The sequence below is a fragment of the Botryllus schlosseri genome, chromosome 2, assembly GCF_051294905.1.
Source record: "Botryllus schlosseri isolate E-star chromosome 2, Bs_hap1, whole genome shotgun sequence".
Taxonomy (NCBI): domain Eukaryota; kingdom Metazoa; phylum Chordata; class Ascidiacea; order Stolidobranchia; family Styelidae; genus Botryllus; species Botryllus schlosseri.
Genome location: NC_137237.1, coordinates 26,128,307 through 26,149,629, shown reverse-complemented (window position 1 = coordinate 26,149,629; position 21,323 = coordinate 26,128,307). Strand labels below are relative to the sequence as shown.

The following is a 21,323-nucleotide window of genomic DNA, read 5'->3' as shown; positions in this document are numbered from 1 at the left end:
GACTACTCATTGTGCTGAGCCGTCATCGTACTCATGAAAATAATAGATGAATCAGTTCTCCATTCCTAGAGTTCGCGGGCAACGAGAGATGTGCAAAGAATGATATCTTATAAAATGTCTAGTAAACGTTGATTTCAACATCACCACTGTTTGCGCCGCCCGATTAATGTAAAATCATTACACGGCGTCGCTTCTATAAACGTACCGTCAAGGCGGTATTACCAGATCTTTTACTCACTTTAAGAGAGTCTGGCCATACAAGCAAACATTGATCTATGCGTACATCGGCCGTGGCTATTATAAATGAAACATTTATGACAGAAGGAGTGTTCGAAATTTATGGTCTAGGATACAAGGATATCCCTGTCGCAGGTTTGAACGTTACACTACAGTCACCAGTTGCGTGAAGACAGTCTAATTAATCTTTTGACGATGTCTCGACATTTACGTAGCTTGTTCTTACTTTATGTTTCATTTGTTGCAGGTAAGATAAAGTTATTGTGGATTTTATGCTTGTTGGAAGGTCCAGCGTTAATATATGGTAGACTCTTGCATTCTTGATACTCTGCCACAAAGTGACGCTTTCGAGGTATCAAACATACCGCAATGATGGTCGTTTTGATGATCATATACAATGTTTTAGGCTACATTAAACCAAGTCAATTATTAAGGGCTTATTAATCTATTGCTGTCTTTTAATTGTATTCAGATATGCGCATGAATTAAATTAATATTATATTTGCGAACTTCGTTATAATTTGGAAAGCTATCATCTAACGCTTTCATTGAGAAATATAACCAATTATTTTAATGGCAAATGTAATGCAGTTAATGACGTATGGAGGTATGCGAGTTCGCTTACTGCAGGGGTCGCCACTCAAAACGGGTCGCGGGCCACTTTTCGAATATCGTAGAGGCCGCGGGGCGCATGAAATCAACATCGCGATAAAATAGTCAACACAATTTAACAACCGAATTTTTGAAACTTTAGGTCAGCACAATGCTGTCTCTTTAACAAGTACGAATGGCTCATTTTCAAAAAACAATTGGAATACAACAAAAAATATCATGATCACCACTTTCATTTTATTCCGAACTATGGGCAGAGCACCTGATAACACCTGTAAGCGACTAAATAATCGATATCAGGGTTAGCTATGCATCGTATTTGCACGTAAACTACCTCTTCTTATGCGTGGCAACATCGCGCAGTGGTATATTCGGCGGCTGCAACACCAATGGGTGCGGGTTCGAGTCCGACCAAGGTCGACTTCAGATTTATAATACCTAAGTGGTCTATCTAGGCTCCTCCTCGCCACCTCATCCGCGTAAGCGGTGTCTTACAAAAAAAAGGCTAAAAGTGGGCCGTGCTATAATGAGATCTGCTGGCCAAGGATGTGCCTATACAACGAGATTGACAACAGGTTGGGGCAACGAACGCTGCTTTTAAAACACTGATAAATGGTCACAGAGACAGCTGGAGGAGTGTGTTGTGTTTTATAGCATCGTCTTCGTAACAAATCATTTGAGTAAGTAACGCTCACAAATATTGTTTGGGAAAAATTTCACAATTGATATCAGGCAGAATGAATACAATTTCTGATAACATATAGTTAAACAAGTTAGGCAATTACGTAAACGGCCGTCAGAAAACGATCCCAATAATTTTGAATTATCATAAGTCCTATAAACTTTACTTGGGAGCCAACTCGCACCGAATGCTTTGTTTCTTCATATTCATCAAAATATTTCCGCTGTAAAGACATGAACGGTTCACTATCAACCGAAATGCGCAATTAACAGGATTGCGACTCTCGTTGCTTGTGAAAGGAGCGAATTTATTCCCACGGTATATTATCTAGTGAGCTTTTTATCCTATACTAACTGCAATACGCGCTGTTTGCCATTCCAGGCATCACCGCGAAAGACCTTTGCGCGGATGGAACTTATCAAGACGGCAGTCTATATACTGTTGAAGAATGCAGTATAACATATTATCAATGCGTACACGGTAAGGAGGCCGAAATACAGTACCCGTACACTGCTTTAAGCTGATCAATTCACTGACGACAGGGAACGCCGTAAGGATGTCATGCGGGGCAGGAACGATGTTCGACACAAAGATAGGTGTTTGCAACCACCCTGATAGCATGGGATGCGGCAGTAAGATTTTACTATGCATTGCATGCTTCTCATGTAGAAGGTTAACTACTTATGAATATATTTCATTCTAAAATAGATGTGATCAAGGGAGATCCTTGCTCCGAAGGCGAATTCAAGGAAGGGACACTTTTTGAATATCAAGAATGCTCTGAATTCTACAATGAATGCGTACACAGTAAGGCTGATATTATAATGCAGACTTTATATGGTTAGCCTGTTAGAGAATGGAAAATCCAGGATGTCATAATTTATAGATGCAATATAACAAGTAATAACACTTTTTTTCTACTGAAAGACGATTTTTGAGTATCCGTGGTCTGTAAAAGCTTTTCAGTATTTATGTAATTCATTCAAAAATGTAACCTCAAGATCATTGAATTGAAGATGAAACCGGTCTATCAAGCAACACCGCTTGAGTATGAATTACTGTCCGTGAGCGCAACCTATACTTGAGTGTTCAAATGAAGTATATAAGTTCTTGAGACATGCCTTCGCTGATCAGGCCCTATGAGACTTAGGTTTCATGTATTCGCATGAATTAGCATTTCGAAAGTAATACTGCGTTTCTATGGACAACCGAGTTATGGGAATCGCATTTCGAAAAATATTTGGAATTAAAACAGCTGGTTGGTGGTGCAGAACTTGAGGATTGCTTTCATCGCAGCAGGTTTGCAGTGACTCGAGTCGCGATTTGCTGATGACTTGACGTGACTCGACTTGTCTGCGCATGACTCGGACCAAGTCATATGACACGGGTCTCAGACGGCCAAGACCGAAATTTCATTGTAATTTCGAAGAATAGTAATGTAACCACACTGTTGGTATTTCACCTATCGGTACCGGCGCGTGAAAAGGCGACCAGAAACCCTTAAAATTGAGGAAAATTAGTATATTTTAAATGCGAACCATTTGATATCACCAAACAGAGTTCTAAAAAATGGTTTTAACAAGACTTTAACTCAAAATGAGCAGTCAACGCAATGACTTGGACTCGGATTCGAGTCATAATACCACGACTCGGACTCGACCCTCTGCTCGCTGATTTGGACTAGGACTTGACTCGGTGGCGAATTAAAAATGACTCGACTTCAATCGAGTCAAAACTATAAAAGTGATATTGACTTGCGACTTGGAGCCTTGTGACTTGGTTCCAACCCTGTCGCAGCACCAAGTAACCTACATAGGGTTTCATCATGTCCTTCTTTGAAAGGCCTAAATGGAGGACGCCTAAATGTCGTCGTTTTTGGGAATTCGTCCTCCTTTATAGCTTTAACAGCCAGTGGACAGGCCGAACTAAAAACGCCATAAATGGCGAGAAATAAGGGTCTTTCGGAATTTTGTTTTGTCAACACAACAGTATTTGTAGAAGGGTGGGTCATGCGGAAGTAGAGTTGGAAAAAATGCCATTTTTTAGTCAACACTGGAAGATTTCCAGTAAAAATTCTGAAAGTAGTTTTCTATTCCGGTCATGTAACTTTTTGATTTGTGAAAAGTGTCCTCCTTTTCGGATACCAGAATATGGTAACCCTACAAGTACAAGAATACCTTAACATTAAATTGAAGTCTTTTCAGTTGCATCTTACGAAAAGTTATTGGTACACTAAAAGATAGAGCCTGACCGATATTGAATTTTTGAGCCGATGCCGATTAATCAGATAACTAGCAAGTTCATCGATACCCCGGTATATTCGGCTGATAGGCAACATATATGGCATCTAGCTTAAGACGCATTTCTAAAATTTCGCAGCATGTCATTGAACAGCTTTACAACTATTACTTTGCTTGGAAATGAAATAAACTATGGCTGCATATGGACATCTGCATAAGCTATTATAAGTTGATCTGTATACTCAGTCTAGCTGTCGCAGATTATTATAGTTCTCTTGCCGATATTATTTCTTAATTTCTGATGGCCGATGCCTTTAGTTATTTCAAAGTGTAATATGAACTCGCCATTATCGGTGAACCGATTATTATAATACACCAGGATCTACTAAAAGGATAGAAACAGATTTAGAAGTGATCAAATGTGGCAAAGTGTGACATAACATTCAGCTTAATCGACCACGAAAGTTGCATTGAATCAATGGCAACAATAATCATTGGAGTATTCGGTGTAACAGGGGTTCACAATCTTGTTATGTTCGGGACCCGATTGGAAAGGTTCCGCGAGCCACCACTAAGTTTGGCAGGCTTATTACTAAAAATGTGTTGGAGGTTTATCTAGGCTCCTCCTAGCCATCTCATCCGCGTAAGCGGTGTCTTACAGAAAGAGTAGAAGTAGACCGTGCTACAAGTCGGCAGCTACAGAGTGAAAAAAGAAATATCGGCGTGGTGTAAAGGGTCATTGTAGTCGAAAACACCATGAATGTCACAAACAACAAGAACTAAAAAAAGTAAGCAGAATCACTTCCGCCCAGACCTAAACACGCATATGTGGGAGGCTGATTACGATTATGTGCGTATACTATAGTGAAAGTTGTCGTCAAAGTAGTGAGGTAAGCTGGTCCAGTAAAGGTGGAATTAGCCACGCCAATATCTACCAAAATAGGACTATAGAAATAGAACTTTAAAGATCAACTTATAACTGCTTCAAATAGAAATAAAACTGGCTGACTTTGAATCTAATCAAGTAACTAAGTGAGTAGGCCTATGTAACTATAGGTAAGTAGGTAAATTAAGCTATGCGGAGGGTGCAGTGTGATTGGTTCGTACTGCTACATCTCAAGAAGTCTATATTTACACACCGTAAGAATTCGACCGCACCATTGGATGCAAATGATAGTTTTGCTGTGGAACAGCGTTTCTAAACTTTTTCTACCTCAACAACCCGGTCTAGAAAATTTCATGCAATGGTGGCTTCCCCTTTCAACTCTTTTGAACCTAATACTCATTTATTCGAATCATGCACAAAGCATCATCAGTGAGATGGCTACTGTTGCTTCTCCGTGACCATCTTGACTATGCGTGGAGCTATAGTTACCAGAACACACCTTGGATATGGTTCGTGTATTCGAATGAGGGATTCTGTGTTCAGATATATATGATATTTAATGTTTTGATTTTTGATACCACTGGTAACCATAATTTTAAAATAGTAGTTTGGACTTACTTATCTGTTTGTGGTTGACATTCTGATCGCGTGTTTCCAGAAAAAACTATGAAACGGCCATGCGCCCCTGGTACTGTATTTGATCCGAATGTCGGCGTATGCAACCATCCCAGAGACGTTGACGGCTGCACGGGTGAGCTGACCGGTTCGAATTTTTAATTTCATATATTACTCAAAATGTCAAACTACACGCCATGACATAGTATTGTAAAAGGTGATCAAAAGTACTTTTTCGCACTGCGTGACATGCAGTGATATGAGATGATAACCTAACACAAATCCGGGTATTTGGTCGATAAAAAAGGATTTGAATATCTGAATTACCGTCTTTAATTAAGAATCAAGTTCAGATTAAAATAAAATTTGGAATTTGCAAATCGCAAATATGACTGTGGTTTGCTAAATCTAAAAGTTCCTACTTAGCTACTCTCTAGTCAATGTGTTTCAGTACTAAAACAAATCTGAATATTTACTGAATTGTGAATTGGAACGCTTCACCACCCGGTTGTACTTTATTTAACGTCAAATCCGATTCCATCTAGTTTTGGGAGCCCCTGGTTCGATTGGGAATCCATGTATGATTACATCGGATTCGATCCGGATCCAGAAATACGTTATGTATGTGCTTCTTCGAAGTATATTTATAGTTCAGTACTGGCCCGTGAATTCGAACATTTAGACACCGGCATGTTATATACATGCTGGTATAGTATGCTTACAATGCCTACGTCGTTTTCGCTTTTTCTCTGATTATATGGCTGTAGGCAACATCTTGGTTAAATCAGACTGCATTGGTTGTAGTATTTGGAACGTGCGAAATAATTCATCCTTCAAAAAAGTATTCATAGTCAATTATAATACGACTGAAATGTCGGAGTACAGCATACATTTATATTTACAACTTATACAGCCACCTATCGCCACAAATAACCCAACGACGCCTTAACACACTATTGACATTTAGGCACAGAGGATACAGACGGTTGCCATGGGCACGATCACGGAGAATTGTACGTTCCAAGCGATGGCTGTTTCACATACTTCTACCAGTGCTCACATGGTATTTGAACTTACACTGGATGGTGCTACACATCCTAATCATTCGAATACTTATTGTTGCATGTAACAACTTTTGCATTAGGCACTACTTATAAAATGGATTGCCCGAAAGGCCTCATATTCGATGACTCTCTGGATATTTGCAACTGGCCTTCTGACGTAAGCATTTGTAATTCAGGTAAGCATTCATCAAGTTACTACGGCCTATTGTTAGATTTGATAATTTGGTGACTCCCATTTATACTACTCGGGTATCAATGACGTCGTCAATTATGCAGTCAAGTACAGGTAGAAATTGATAAATCACTATATTACTAAAGCTAAAACTTAAGCGAAATTACTTAAAGAAGAAGTATAAATAATCGGAACTAATGTTGACGAAGATATCGTTCACATGGTTGAATCAGTCCAACTCAGGAATATAGTCAGGTTCGATACGGGGCAATATAGTATCATTTACATGCGAGCATGGTAATGCCTGACCAATTCGATTTTTTTGATGGTAGAACCCCGTATAAGTCTAAGGCGTTATAAATAGACATTAAAAGGTTAGCTGTGTAAACATTATCGATGCTTTTCGTGGTCATGAATAATATTGACTTTTGAGAGTTTCGCTTGATATATGACCATGTTCTGGCTGCGAGTAATAACATGAGTAGTTTCCGTCACTATTCTATGTGTTAAGTGTTTGGCCTATACTCCTGAAAGGCGACAATGCTATCTATGGCAGACGCAACCGGAAATAATATGTTTGGATCCGCGGTGCAAAATATAGTTCCAGGCCTCTGCAGAGTAGCGGACCAACACAACAATACTCAGTGTGAATGCGCGAACCATACTGATAAAAAATAATCTACAAACTGATATAGAACACTGATGAGATATGTCATTACGGGTAACATCTTATAAAGGGCACCTAGAGTAGCCTACTTGATGCATGTACATTATTTTCAAACGACACTGATGTTGCGCTTCTAGATTATGCCATTACGACTCGCAAGTTTTGAATATATTTACACTGTGTTTGGAATCACATCGTATTTCCAGAGATTCCTTCATGAGTTTGTGTTCACATTTCAAAGATTCACACAACACCTATGGAAAATGCAACTTTAGCGGCCTTGCTTGAGTTATCCAAGTAAAGTCATTAATGATTTTTCACTTTACATCACCAACTCTTGAGTTGGGTAGGGACAATGTTCCCTCTAATTTTTCACGAGTCTACGCGCACTCACCAACTCACTGCGCGGTCCCTGGGACAGCAGTGCGTAACGACTAGAAAGGTCATCACTTTGGATTTCTGATGCGTTGCTTAGATTTTCTGTGCGCAGGAGAAAACAATGGTAGGGAATCATTTTTCGTTTCCATATTCAGGTAACGGCGGCTGCAATGGACATTCTAATGGGGAATTGTACGTGGATGGAGACGGCTGCTTCGCATTCTATTACATTTGCAACCATGGTGACTTGAAAATATGTGATAGAATAATGTATTCTGAATGAAGACGTACGCATGTATAGGTATAGACAATAATGTCATCGCTGCAGACTCCACGTCCGTGTTGAATTTGAAATGAACGTCTTCACATAAAAAAACTAACCAACCTATTAGATGCATCGATGACAGTGTTTGGTATGAGAAGGGTGAATGATTTTATAACCGCTAACAAATCATTCATTCATTTTGCTGACGACACGTTGATGCAGGTTGGCAGGTATAACACAGATAGCGGTCAGGTCTGAACTCTACTGATAAGGTTGAAGTTGATATTATTCAGATTTGACGACAGGATTATCATATTTGTGAATGCACCATTCCGGACCACAATTCAAGTATCGAATTCCCAGATAAGCCAAATATGCTGAAGCAAAAATAACCTGAACTTTAACTTGAACTCGATGGAACGTCGTTATCATTGGCCACTAACATGACTTGGCACTCTAATGAGCTTTCACTCAGTTCAGCATTTATCCATGCATGCTTCACATTCCTTCTATCGCTATGAAAAAATTCGACATAGGCACTATTGTTTTGTTCCTTTAGCGAGCCATATTATTTTGTTTCCAGGCAAACCTGTCAAACAGCCCTGCGCGCCTGGAACGATATTCAACCCGGATCACAGCATTTGCGATCATCCTCATAACGTAGAAGGTTGTGGTGCAGGTCAGTGTATTCGCTGTGTTGGTGATTTCCTAATAGCATTTGCAGACACAGAAAATCTTTACTTCCTCCAGACGAAGGATGCCACGGTCACGATCACGGAGAATTGTACATCCTGGATAATAATTGTTATCCTTACTTTTATCAATGTGTACATGGTAGGATTATTAGTATTAGTATATTTGCCGAAACAAATTAATCATCTTCCTTGTTTACTCCAGGGAAAGCATATAAGATGCCATGTCCGGAAGGATTGGTGTTTGACACGGATATTTTACGGTGCAACTGGCCATCGGAGGTACAAGGGTGTGACGGACGTGAGTTTTTCGTAGATACGCGAAGAGTTTATTCAATATAATAACGATATCATGACATATATCCAGAATCTGGGAGTAAAACAACCCCTCCTCATAATGTGGAGCCGCCAGCAACTACAGGTAAGAAGAATTTTCTGTTTTAATTTTCTTTGAAGATGATAGTGGGACGTAATACATAATACAAATAGTGTACTCGAGACACCCCATCCAAATTGGCATTAGCAATGTTGTCATTGCACAACTCAAGAGGGTGTGCCAAGACGTTGCGCGCGGAGAGTCAACATGAATGTTCTGACTCTCAGCAACTATGTTCAACTTTTCCCGAAATTATCGGACCTGTACGTGACGACAATAGCACGACATTTCACGAAAATGCCATTCTCAATTACAATTCCAAATTGGAAGGCGATTTTGAGAGGTTCCGGTGTACCCTGGCCTCATTCCATTTAATCAGATTTAGGCATCAAATAAACGCCAGCTTCCGTTTGATACAGGATTTAGTTTCACCTTTAGGCTGACACACCTGAAGTTACTATCATTCCTCGATTCCAAAAGACGAGAAATATATTGTATACAAGCTCAGTGTGCGGCGTCCAGTGATTCAGTCTCCGCAAATGCAAGGCGATGATAGTTGAACATTATGTGTAGGGTAGGCCTATACCTCGACGTTTTCATCCTGTGTACCTCCCTCATTTCATTCTTTTACTTTAATATATTTCAGAAGCACCTAAGCAAAGTACCACTACTACCGAAGCGTCACGAGGTAACTGCTGTTGCATTCGTAGGTTTAATGTAGTAAATGACATGGGGAAACGCAAATGTCGTTCGTAACGAAGTACTATTTTGGAGTTCTGAAATTAGTTTGCTCGCATGTAGGACCGGGCAAAATCGAGTACCTGAGTGATTCGATTCTGAATCACGTAATATGCTTCGAGTCGAGTCGAGTAATCGAGTATCACTCATTATGACGTCATAACAAAATGTAATATGTCGAAGTTCCAATATGTAACTTTTAGGAATATAATGCCTGTTTTCCATCACATTAAAGATACTTTGGTATTCTTTCGACCGTACCGATTTCATTGTACGTGATGACAATGTTGTGGGATGAGCATGATTTCGGAAATGTGCTATTGCCAATAACGTTCGTAGCTTTCTACTTTATGTTACTTTATGCCAATCAAGGTTTCAAGGCTCAAGTATAGTATCGAAACTATAATTATCGTTAATAAATTAACTTTCAGTGGCGAGGAGCGTATAATTTCAGTACTCAAAAAAAATCGTCTTTTACTACTCGACTCGAATCATTAAAATTAATACTCGATTCAGATTCGAGTACTCGAATCATTGTGCCCAGCCCCACTCGCATGTACTATTAGCCCAAGAGGTTATGTTGGTAGATTACTACCTCTCCTACCAAACAGATCTTAGGTAAACCGACTTACCTTTGCACTTTGGATTTTGTAGTAGAACTAGAAAGTAGTCTTGGGATATGTTTACATCACTTTTATTAGTGAAATAGCCCACTGAGCGAAATAGCCCACGCATTACGGTAAATGAATGTATTTCTGAATATGGTATACCTAGCCTTGTCATTAAGAGAGATGCGCAAGGTAGGTATAGTTCAGGGTTACCATACTTTGAGATCCAGAAAATACAGTATTTTCGCGACATTTATGCTCTTTTCTAGTGGTGCCTGTACAATCGCCTAGCTGTCAAAGCTGTATAAAGGATAACGAATTGCCAAAATGAGGAACATTTAGGCATTATCGGAGGACATTTTAGATTTCGTGAAAAAGGAGGACAAGTCCTTCTAAAGGAGGACGTATGGTAACCCTATTATAGCTAGTACTCAAGGGGAAGTTGTAAGTAAGCATAAAAGCGGAAATTCCACGCCTAGTAGTGCCTGAAAAACTTAAAACTATGCAGTAGAAGTAGTCTACAATTATATCCACTTGAGGAAGTAGAAGCATATATACTTCCTTCCCGACCACCACTGGTCATTAATCGATGTGTGTCAGCTGCGAAGATGCAGCCGTAAATTTTGGAACTATAGTCACCTTCTATTATTTGCTAAGAGTATGAGACTCTTCAACCAAATCTCCTCTTTAAGCTACTTACTTAATTTTCAGACCTCCATTTTCCATACTACCACTTGAAATAATTCGAACATGTCTTGGAAGAGGCTACTTCTGCTTGCAATTGACTATAAAATTATGGAATTATTCCTATAGTAACAACACTCAATACTGTAATCGTGATAGCAGAACGACTCCTATCGCACGTACGAAGACAAAGCTTGTTTTATTCAATGTCTTTGATGACCATGATGATTGTCACAATCAAAACAAGTGCGTATGCTATCCGTGAAACTGCGTGTGCCTTACAGAACGAACGTACGTCGGTTTTGTGATTGACGATAGCGGTTCCATGGCGAACGAGATTGAAGCTGTGAAGCAGTGGCTGAAAGGGTGCGTGGAAGGAACAAAATTCTTATGCGGTTCCGAGCCCACAGGAGGATGGATTGTTTCTACATTTAATGACCCAGGTATGCGTTGATGTATTTAATCGGTATGATATGCCAGCAATAGATTTGGCACCGTCGGATGTAGGAATTATCGCGTACATTTCCACGTATATGTATATATATACCTTGATCAAGTGACTTTCTCCTGTCACACGTCAAAAGCGTAAGCCATTGCTTTTTCGCATTTAATTTCATAGCTTCCAAAAGCTAGTTATTATCATATTACACTAAGAAGAAAGAGATTTACTGATATTTGCTGAGCGACTGCTGACTCAGATGCAAATTGCCGTAATATAATGAGAGAAGAGACATCGAGCCGGTAGAATCCAACACTTTTGAACTCTAAGTTACGTCAAATATATTTTATCATTCGTAGTAAATTTTATATGGTTAATGCTCAATATTTGCCAGTTTGATTGCATCATAGGGCAGAACTCAGAACACTAGCTCTTAAAATTTTCACTTTGAACAGATTATAATATCCCAGTTGAGAATAAATAATCTTTTGTAATCGGACTTTCGTGGACTATAAAGTTCTAAAAGCGCTCACTGCTGAGAAGATTCCAGCAGTACTTTTGATTTGTGTATGGAAGCCATGTTATAAGGCTGGTTTAATTGTACGTACAGTAAGTAATTCTTTAATCACTTTGTAGATGCGAAGTTAGAAATCGGACCAACGACTAACTCTGACGATGCTATCAACGCAATTAACTCATTGCAAACACGAGGAGGATGGGATTGCCCTGAAATGGCCATGGCTGGAATACTGGTATGAATATGAGTGACTATGAAGTTTACAAAGACTCACAAGCGTGCAGGATTGCAGTATAACGTTTTAAAGTCATTCCTCTATGCTAGAATGTGACGATCAATTGATGCCATGTCAGTATGCCGCTGCGATAAGAAATGTAAGAAACATGCAGGGTCGCGGGGAATGAATAATCCATATAAATATTAAGCCCGAAAGAAATGTGTTCGAGATAGGATAGAGTAACACAAATTACATTGTAACCCAGAATGAGTTAAGAGCATATATGTGTCTTTCATCACGATGAATATAATGCAACTCCGTCTTCATCGAAAAAAGTTAATAAATAACAACCAGGAAAAGCGATCTGTCAAATTGTGAAAATGCTGCATGCCGTTCGCCATTTCACAGATTTCCATGAAACAGCATATCCCTGAGTTACATAGCGGACTTTGCAGTTATCGAAAGACGAGTAGAAGTTGCAAGGTTGAAACAATAGTTTGAAATTCTACTTAACTGATGCGATACTTTTCGTCGGTATGAAACTTTCAAGTCACAAGTCAATGCTCGGGGAGGTCGCGGTCTCGAATTGCTTCTGTCAACGCTCGTGTTAAGTTCAAGCAGGGCCGTTCCTCGAAATGTAAACCCTAATCACATGGATTGATCATTCCTTGATGTTCCAACGTCAATATACTATCCTTGGTAATTGCTATCTGAGTCCAATATACGTGTTTCGCTATGATATTCTGTACCATTTTTTTACTATTCTACGTATGATATACCAACATACTATGGTATGATTGGTCACGATCATCAGTATCTAATGAGGTTGCCTGCTGATATACCATGCATATACTATGCATGAGCTAGATCTGCATTGAGAGCCGAGTTGAACTAACGTTGATTCAGTCCAGAGTATACTAGATGCCGTTTTGTATTATTATTACTTTTTCTGGAGCAGGATATAATTTTCATGACGGAATATCTTCGTTTTTACGAGTGAAATCGCCATCACGCTCTCACTTTAGCACGATAGCTGAATTTAGTTTTGTAATGGAATTGCTTTCGACACCATTTTGAATTAGTGGTGGAATTGAACTCGCTAATTGCATAATGCATATTTACACAATTATAACATAATTATACAACGTCTGAAAAAACACGATTTTTTTTATTAAAAGGCATTTTTAAAAACACCGTTCGACACATGTTGTGAACAAAGTGTTTTAAAATATCATTTTTGTAAATGCAACCCTAATGGCAATGATGTGTAAAACACGCAGATGCATAGGCTGCAATCATTTCCAATGCTAATTGATCGATCAAACTTTTAAATATTGATTTTCATCTCCTACTTCAGCTATAGCATACGCATGAGTTTTGTGCGTTCCTCTCTCAAGCAGTATACACCGGAAAGTAAAACCACCTACGCTGGATCAATATCAAAGACTCTGAACCGTCTTTACTTGGATAAGACGTCATTAACCAGACGGGTCATCGCTCGCTACATTAATTATATTTCGCACCCGGACTCATATGCATCGTTGTTGCGCTGTAGGATTCTCCATAAACGCATAGCATGTTATTATCTTTACACACCCCTTTACGGGTAGTCAGAATCAGAGTTGGATCAATTGTAATTTGTAATTGTAATTGAATGTAATTAATTACATTTTTCAATGTAATTGTAATGTAATTGTAATTGAAGCATTTTTATTTTGTGTAATTGTAATTGTAATTGTAATTTGACAAAAATTTTGCTCAATTACAATTTCAATTACATTAAATTGCTATTGAAACCTGACAAGCACAACATAAAATAATTGACTTATAATGCATTCTCTTTAAATGTCGACAAGGAATTTGGTGAATCCATTCGCCGAAGCCCTTGACTGCGCCCTTACGGGCGAAGTTTTTTTAAATTTTTACCGCTATGCTGGCCTCGGCTGCCATTGTATACAATTTTTAGATTACTAACCAACGGATGGATTCGCAACACGTGACTCACGATTAAATACGCCGAGAAGCGGACTGCTGAGCCGGCTAAAAGCAGCAGAATTGATAGTCCCATAGCTGGCGATCCAAGCGTCGAAATTTGATATGTATGGTCCTAATCAAAAGCTAGTGTCGCACTGATACCGCAATAAAAGTATATTTCCAGGCAATGGTACCATCCCAAAATAGTCGTGAAAGTCTGGGAATCGGCATTGTTCTGAACAATCGCTGGGCGTAATTGGTAATTGTTGTGGTCATGCTGCTGCAGCGCTCTCACTTTTCAGAACAGTCGGCCTTAAGCGGCTATTTTGGAGCAGTTACATTGCCCTGACGAGATTTTATTTTGTATTTTCGGAATTAGTACATCAATAGCTTACGATAAAAACCAGATGCATCAAATTTGGACGCATGGATCGCCAGCTCTAGGACTACAAAGTTTGCTGCTTTTAGCCGGCTCTGCAGTACGTTTGTCGGTGCATTCATCCGTGACTCACATCTTGCGCATCTATCCGTGGGTTGGCAATCTGCAATACGATTTCAGATCACGATGCTGCATCGTTACTTCGTCTGGCTAACTAACCAGACCACTGGATATTATATAACGTCTTATCTGACAAAGCACGATTTTGTTTTTACTCCTCATCCTAATTCCTACGTCCCTCGATAAAAATAATATTATTTCTTCAATTATATACTATATACGCAAACCAACACGCGCATATATTATAATACTTTTTCAACGACATACTGCACCCTATCCTTAATCCTAACCCATAGGAAATTAGGTAAATAACATTTTACATTTCCAATTACGTGAGCCATAATTACCGAGCATACAAAACACGATTATATTACGTCACAATGACATCTTACATAGCATACTATGTACGCACATAAACGCATTTATTACTACACAATCTGAACTAGACTTGAATTGTTGTTAAATACGACACTACGGTTGTCAAGGAGCACGGTTGAATTTATGATTATTCAATCACATGTTTAACAGCAGCAATTGTAATTGTAATTGTAATGTAATTGAAGCATGCAAGGAGTAATTGTAATTGTAATTGTAATTTGATATTTTTAGCATGGAGTAATTGTAATTGTAATGTAATTGAAACATGCATGAAAGTAATTGTAATTGTAATTGTAATTGAACTGAAATAATGTAATTGATCCAACTCTGGTCAGAATAACATCTTCTGTCTGTATTCCCTACTCGTTATGTACGCGAATGGCGAGTAATGTTGCGTAATAGCTTTTCCGTGTCGTCGAGCAAAATTGCTATCAATTTATCGTCTTCAGAAAGCATTACACGAGGTTCCTGACGATAACGACGGGTGCAAGATATTTTTATTCAGCGATGCGGTCGCAAAAGATGTCGACAGAGCGTATGAAGTTTTACAACTTCTACTGAGAAAAAGTAGGTGAACGTTGAAATGCATAGGTGTACGTTCGAGCTAAGCTATGGTAACTACGTAGTGCGGTTTCGTAGTTTAGACCCGCAGTGTATTAACTGAACAATGAACATGCAACACTCCTCATCAAGTATATGTCATCAAGTGAATGGGTTGTCTCTCGTTATTTAGCATGTAAGCTGCCCACGTAACCTAATATTCAACATGAAGACAGAGGTATATACACGTCTAACGAAAATAGTGTATATTCAAACCCTTCAGAGGATACAGGAAAACAAAAACTACTTCTGAATTTAGAAAATCCACTCTTAGGGTGTCGATGGAATACCGGACTTGTGATTGACTGAACAGTATTTCCTTATCGGTGTGTTTCAATTTATTTTATCACGGTCTGGTCCAACCATCATTATCAATCGGTGTTTTTCTTTCTATGCCTACATTCAATCGCTAGATTGGTTCTTTTGGTTACTTTTCGAAACAGGGGCTTGTGATTGATTCACGGGTTAACTTAAAGGCATTGCTACACATTATAGGCCTACTGCATAGTACATACCTATGTGCATATACTTTCGAACGTCCCTCCGGATGTGCCTATTTTCCTCACTACTCCATTTGTAGTTATTCTAGTTTGTCAGACATCATTTGTATTGAAATATTATGTTTGATTTATACCGCAGTATAGGTTCTGTTGTTGTCTACCTCCTTTATGGTGTGAATACATTCTCTTTTCGCTAACCGTAGAGTGTATAGGCTCTGCGTTTTGTCGTTAATCTGATGTACACCCAATGCTGTGGAACCTGATAGATACACTAATTTTTACTGGTCGACTTACTGTGTAGGTGCACTTAATCCGCTATTTTATACCGCCCCCCCCCCCAAAAAAAAAACTGTCATTATATTCAGGCGTTGTAATTTGCATTTACTGTTTGCAGGGTGTGCATTCATACCGGTGCTGACTTCCTGTTGTGGAAAGTGCCTCTGGCCTTGCATGGTTACGGGTTCTGACTTCTGTAAGCAGCATGTCTTTGAAAGAACGCGTACGCTAAGAAGGAAGCGGTCAACAGGTAACTTTAAACGACTTCAAATCAACTCAGTAATTCGAATATGTTACTGTGATCTTCCATGGCAGGTTATAGCGACAGAATGGAGAAAGCTTTCTATGAATTAGCAGAAGAAACCGGAGGGGATATCTTTATTTTGCCGAAGCCCGAAACTCCAAATAAAATGTCCAGTGTCCTTGAAGAAGTTTCTACGGCGGGTAGGACTATTGATCGTACTCTCGTAGAACACAACTAAAAGTTTACTTTGCTGTCATTGAAACTTTTTTCTGCCAAACCATAGTGACATAGGGCGTATAAAAATATATTGCCGGTGTGCCTGCGGTCCTGTACAATTTTAGGATGCGATTTGTAATCCTAAATCTACCAATACGCTAATGTGCACGTGATACGTTAATATTCTTACCTACAGCTAGAGTGAAATAACCATGCAAAGATTGCGAAAACAACATTTCATGGAGTACATACAAACTATATTTTATGTCATTATGACCACCATATTATGATACAGGTTTATGCGGTACGAGCATTGTCGCTGGACCTTCCAAGGGCGAATATTTATGTGAAGCTGACGTAAGTAGATTCTTGGTAGAATTAATAGTATATAATGCGCCCGCAAGTTATATAATCGTTTTAGATTGAAGTTTGTGAATAACATTATAGTGAAGTCTGAACTTATTCTTCTGTCAAATGATGACCCAAAAACCAAGAGCACATATCTAATCGCGCGATGGTCGGATTCCGCCCGTTCGCACCGGTTCTAAAGAACCGTCTCATGACTAGAGCAATTTTTTTAGATGTAGAAAACAGTCAAAATTAGCTCAAATTGTAGCGTTAGGTCCAAAAATGTCAGAATTGGTAACCAACTCAAAAAAATTTTGCAACCTGCATTTCGTTTGTATCGTAGATTTTGCACTGTCGCTGAGCTTATCGTTTGGAATTTTACAGTTTGTAGCCTACTTTATACGCCTACCGTTGCCTGTTCATTCTGAATCATAAACATTCAAATGAAACAAATAGGTTGATATGATGTTATGCTCAACGTACCGCAATATACTAACTGAAACGAAATTGCGTGGGCATCAAGCAGCGCATTATGAAAAATCGTGATGTAGACACGTTTGTCAGAATGAAGCAACTAGGTGTGTCACCATCAGTGTACGCACGCACAGCTTCAGTGTTGTCAACCAACAACTGCTACTGTTGAACGTTCTTTCTCCATTCTTAGCAAGATGCTTGGTAATTACAGTCACTTTCGACCCAAGAATGTAGGAAAGTATCGTTCGTTGTACTGCAACAAATTTTAATTATTTCTGCCATAATACGTAATGTAACTACTGGAATTCTTCATAGGGCCAGATTTCGTTAAAATAAAGTTTTTTCACGTAACAATTTGTCAATTTTTGAGTCCAAAAAGTTTTTTCACGCTGAAGTAAATCGTAAGGACAAACAGTTAGAACCAGAAATGAATATAAGTAGTACAATTCTAACATCATATGGGGAAAAAACTTAATTTGCATACATTAGGTCAACATTTGGCCAAATTAAGTTTTTTAAGGTGACAAAACGTCAAAATTTTGATTTTTTAGGTCAAAATCTTCCGTTTTTTTAGGTAAAAAAACTGCCCCACTCATGACATTTAATGAGATCAGCAAACCGGATTGTAATACATGTTACGCCAATCACTTCAATCACAGAACTTTCTCGATCGAGCTGGTGTCAAAAGTGTGCCATCTCCCATACAACTCTCTGAGTGATTTTCGTCCGTCTTGACGTCGTAAATGGCACGCCAGATCAACCCGGTACACGACTAATGTGAGAAGAGCGTTGTTAGGAAATATATTCACATTACAGTGTCTCGCAATGAAGATGTGCTGGGACCGGTCGTTGAGCAGATGCTTTTGTCCTGCCGTTGGAAAGTGCGCCACTGAGCTTATTCCGGAGCATCGTTCCCGGTGCACGAACGCAAGGGGCCACGTGTTATGTCATCCAAACGTTTCCCAAGACTACTTCGTGGATTCTGTGCGCTGTGACGCGTTCTTTACGTGCAAATGGGGGAAGGCCACCCACCATGAATGTGAAGAAGGTTTGAATAAATTCAATGGTCAATATATTTAGTATAGGCGGTATCATATGATTATCACGTTGAAATTAGAGCAGTAATATCCCTACCATTGAGGTACAGTATTAAAATCGGAGGGACTTGTTTTGGTGCAGAACATCAATATCCATTCTAATATTATATGCATTACCAACATATATTAAAATCCGAAGCTTTTCGAGCAGGCACTCCTCAGAGGAATTTCAAAAACTTTTATCTAACTACTTCTAACTTCGGGTTTTAATATTTACGTATACAATATTATTATAATGTAGAGGAACGTATTGGAATACTACCCCAATGATATAGTTAGATATTTCTACTATGTAAAACTAAACATTGCAAGGCAATGCAAATTACCGCAACATACCAACTTTCAAAGTTTGTTTTAATTTAGATCGGTGGATTAAGAATTTCCAGTGTCAAGACTTCTCACAATTGTATCACTAGCGCTGGTTAGTGTATGTGCTATCAGTCAAATTCCAAACATATACACTTCTTCCTTCCTTGGACCAAATTTATGTAGACTTTATCGCATTTAACAAAGCACTTAACTGTATATACTCTATAGCAGGGGTGTCAAACTCAAATTGCGTCGCGGGCCGGATTCAAGCCTTCAAATCTCTCGCGGGCCGGACTGGTCAACTGATTCCAAAATGTTACCTCGTGCTCTTGCTTTTCACTTGAATACCTCAAAAGCATAATAGATAATACGCGGATCATAGGGTTTTTAAACTAGCAAGTAGCAACACTTTTATTCGCGAACAGTGGAATTAGCAAAAATATTGTTCAGCTAAATACAGTTCAATACTACTAAAACAATGGCGGTAACGAAGATATAAATTGGCATATTCTATACTAGGGTTACCATATTTTGGAATCGGGAGAGGAGGACACTATTTCAAAATTTTCAAACGTAGAGTAACGGAGGAAAATCTTGAAAAAATGATAAATTTTTCCCACTTCGTGGTCGGTTGACTAAAAAAAGGCTAACTTTCTCGCTCAGCGCCCGGAATACAGTATTTCTCTTCATCAATTCATTGACTAAAAAAGGGCCAACTTTCCGCTCGGCTCCCGAAATAGCCCCCAGAGCGTTACTTCGGTGCTGATTTACAGTATCTCAGTCAAATTTTGCCCTATATGTGACCAAAATTCTCAAAAAAGAGGACAAAATCTCAAAAAGGAGGACCTGAAAAAGGAGGACAAATCCGCCTAAAGGAGGACGTATGGTAACCATATTCCATACTCCCTTTGATTTAGCCTTAATCTGATGTTAGCTCTGCATGTGCGATGTGAGAAATACAAGATATTTAATTGGAAACGCGGACGTTTCAATTTGGTTTATTACTGGTCAACACATATTTTTAGGCAGACAAAGTAAGAGTGGTTTTTGGGGTTCTGAAGGGCACTGATTCCGAATATGGCCTTATTTTTTAATTGGCTCTATCTACTTTTTTGTCCATATTTGTATAAAACTCGATATGAACTCAGTGCGCACTCCTAACTTTCTTGAAATTGGATATCAATTTCACAGACTTGTTGTTACTAGTGGTAACTAAAGTGAAACACAGCGTCGTATAGTCGGGTGGTTATGATGGGGCATATTAAAATGGAAGTATATCCTTCAAAAAATCTCAACATCTGTTACAAATGTGATGAAAATATAAGAATTTTTCAAGCTACTCAGAATTGCTTCGCGGGCCGGATGAAATCGTCTGGCGGGCCGGATGCGGCCCGCGGGCCTTATGTTTGACACCCCTGCTCTATAGAATACGCCCGTCTCTTTTAGAACCAACCATTACCTCAGAATATACCGCTACCCGAACGCGGAATTACATTTAACATAGGACTCGCAAACGCGGAACATATCCTTCGATTTATCTGCTCCTTTGGCAATCACCTTCCTTTATTTTTCAGGAAAACTATATACTTCCAGTAGAGCAGATCACTGTGATGTTCCGGAAAACGTCGAAAAACCGTGCGGTAAAAAAGATGAAACCGAGGAAAGCAACCTCTTCTAACTAAAGTCACCCACTAAATTCCTTAGAGGCACTTGAATCCGATAATTTATTAGTAAAATATTATACAAATTCATTTGTATTAGACGGAATAGATATATTTAATCACAGACGCTTGTTGTAAGACGTAAGTATCGGAAAAGCAACTGATCTGATAAATATGTTATAAAAAGGCGACGCATTCAAAGTGGATACGTGTCTTTTGCATCGCAGCCAGTCTGCTCAGCTGTTTCTGCTTAGAGATTTGAAGAAAGCGGGTATATCAGTTTAGTCGTATATTAAGCTTGATAAAATGTAAAAACCTGGTGCTGTTCACCTTACATGATACAGGCCAGTGATCTCCAACTGTGGAACGCGTGCCGCTGGTGGCACGCGAGAGCTTCTGATGTGGTACGCGAAGAGTGCTGTGAGTAATGCCAGCATACCCCGGATTGAAAAGCTTCTGCATAAGAAACAGTGGCAATTATCTCATTGGTATTGTGGTGCAATTCTAAGAGGAATAACCAATAAACGCCGGATCATTCAAGCAACCTAAGTAATTCAGTAGGTTCGCCGTGTAGTGGAAAACAAATTAGTGGTACGCTGTGTGGTAAAACGAATTAGTGGTAAGTAATCGGAAGAAGTTTGAGAAACACTGCAGACGG

At 39.1% G+C, this 21,323-nt stretch overlaps 1 protein-coding gene across 1 annotated transcript; it reads left to right on the top strand.

The window, feature by feature from the left end:
* The first annotated feature begins 290 nt into the window (after nucleotides 1-290).
* Nucleotides 291-20,787, top strand: LOC145457115 (uncharacterized). The gene is made up of 21 exons (XM_080335280.1): nucleotides 291-484; nucleotides 1,913-2,011; nucleotides 2,074-2,163; nucleotides 2,240-2,338; nucleotides 5,316-5,408; nucleotides 6,240-6,335; nucleotides 6,417-6,512; nucleotides 7,709-7,795; nucleotides 8,402-8,497; nucleotides 8,569-8,652; nucleotides 8,716-8,811; nucleotides 8,878-8,931; nucleotides 9,533-9,574; nucleotides 11,201-11,359; nucleotides 11,992-12,107; nucleotides 15,390-15,507; nucleotides 16,435-16,566; nucleotides 16,632-16,760; nucleotides 17,072-17,133; nucleotides 18,415-18,646; nucleotides 20,579-20,787. The coding sequence occupies exons 1-21, from the start codon at nucleotides 433-435 to the stop codon at nucleotides 20,680-20,682; spliced, it is 2,136 nt and encodes a 711-aa protein (XP_080191406.1). The 5' UTR covers nucleotides 291-432; the 3' UTR covers nucleotides 20,683-20,787.
* The last annotated feature ends 536 nt before the right edge of the window (nucleotides 20,788-21,323 follow it).

Excerpts from the sequence above, each read along its gene's own strand:
- LOC145457115 (XM_080335280.1), top strand. The coding sequence starts at position 433 with ATGTCTCGACATTTACGTAGCTTGTTCTTACTTTATGTTTCATTTGTT. Across the intron at positions 6,336-6,416 it reads CTTCTACCAGTGCTCACATG|GCACTACTTATAAAATGGAT; the intron begins GTATTTGAACTT and ends CTTTTGCATTAG. Across the intron at positions 16,761-17,071 it reads TGAAGAAGTTTCTACGGCGG|GTTTATGCGGTACGAGCATT; the intron begins GTAGGACTATTG and ends ATTATGATACAG.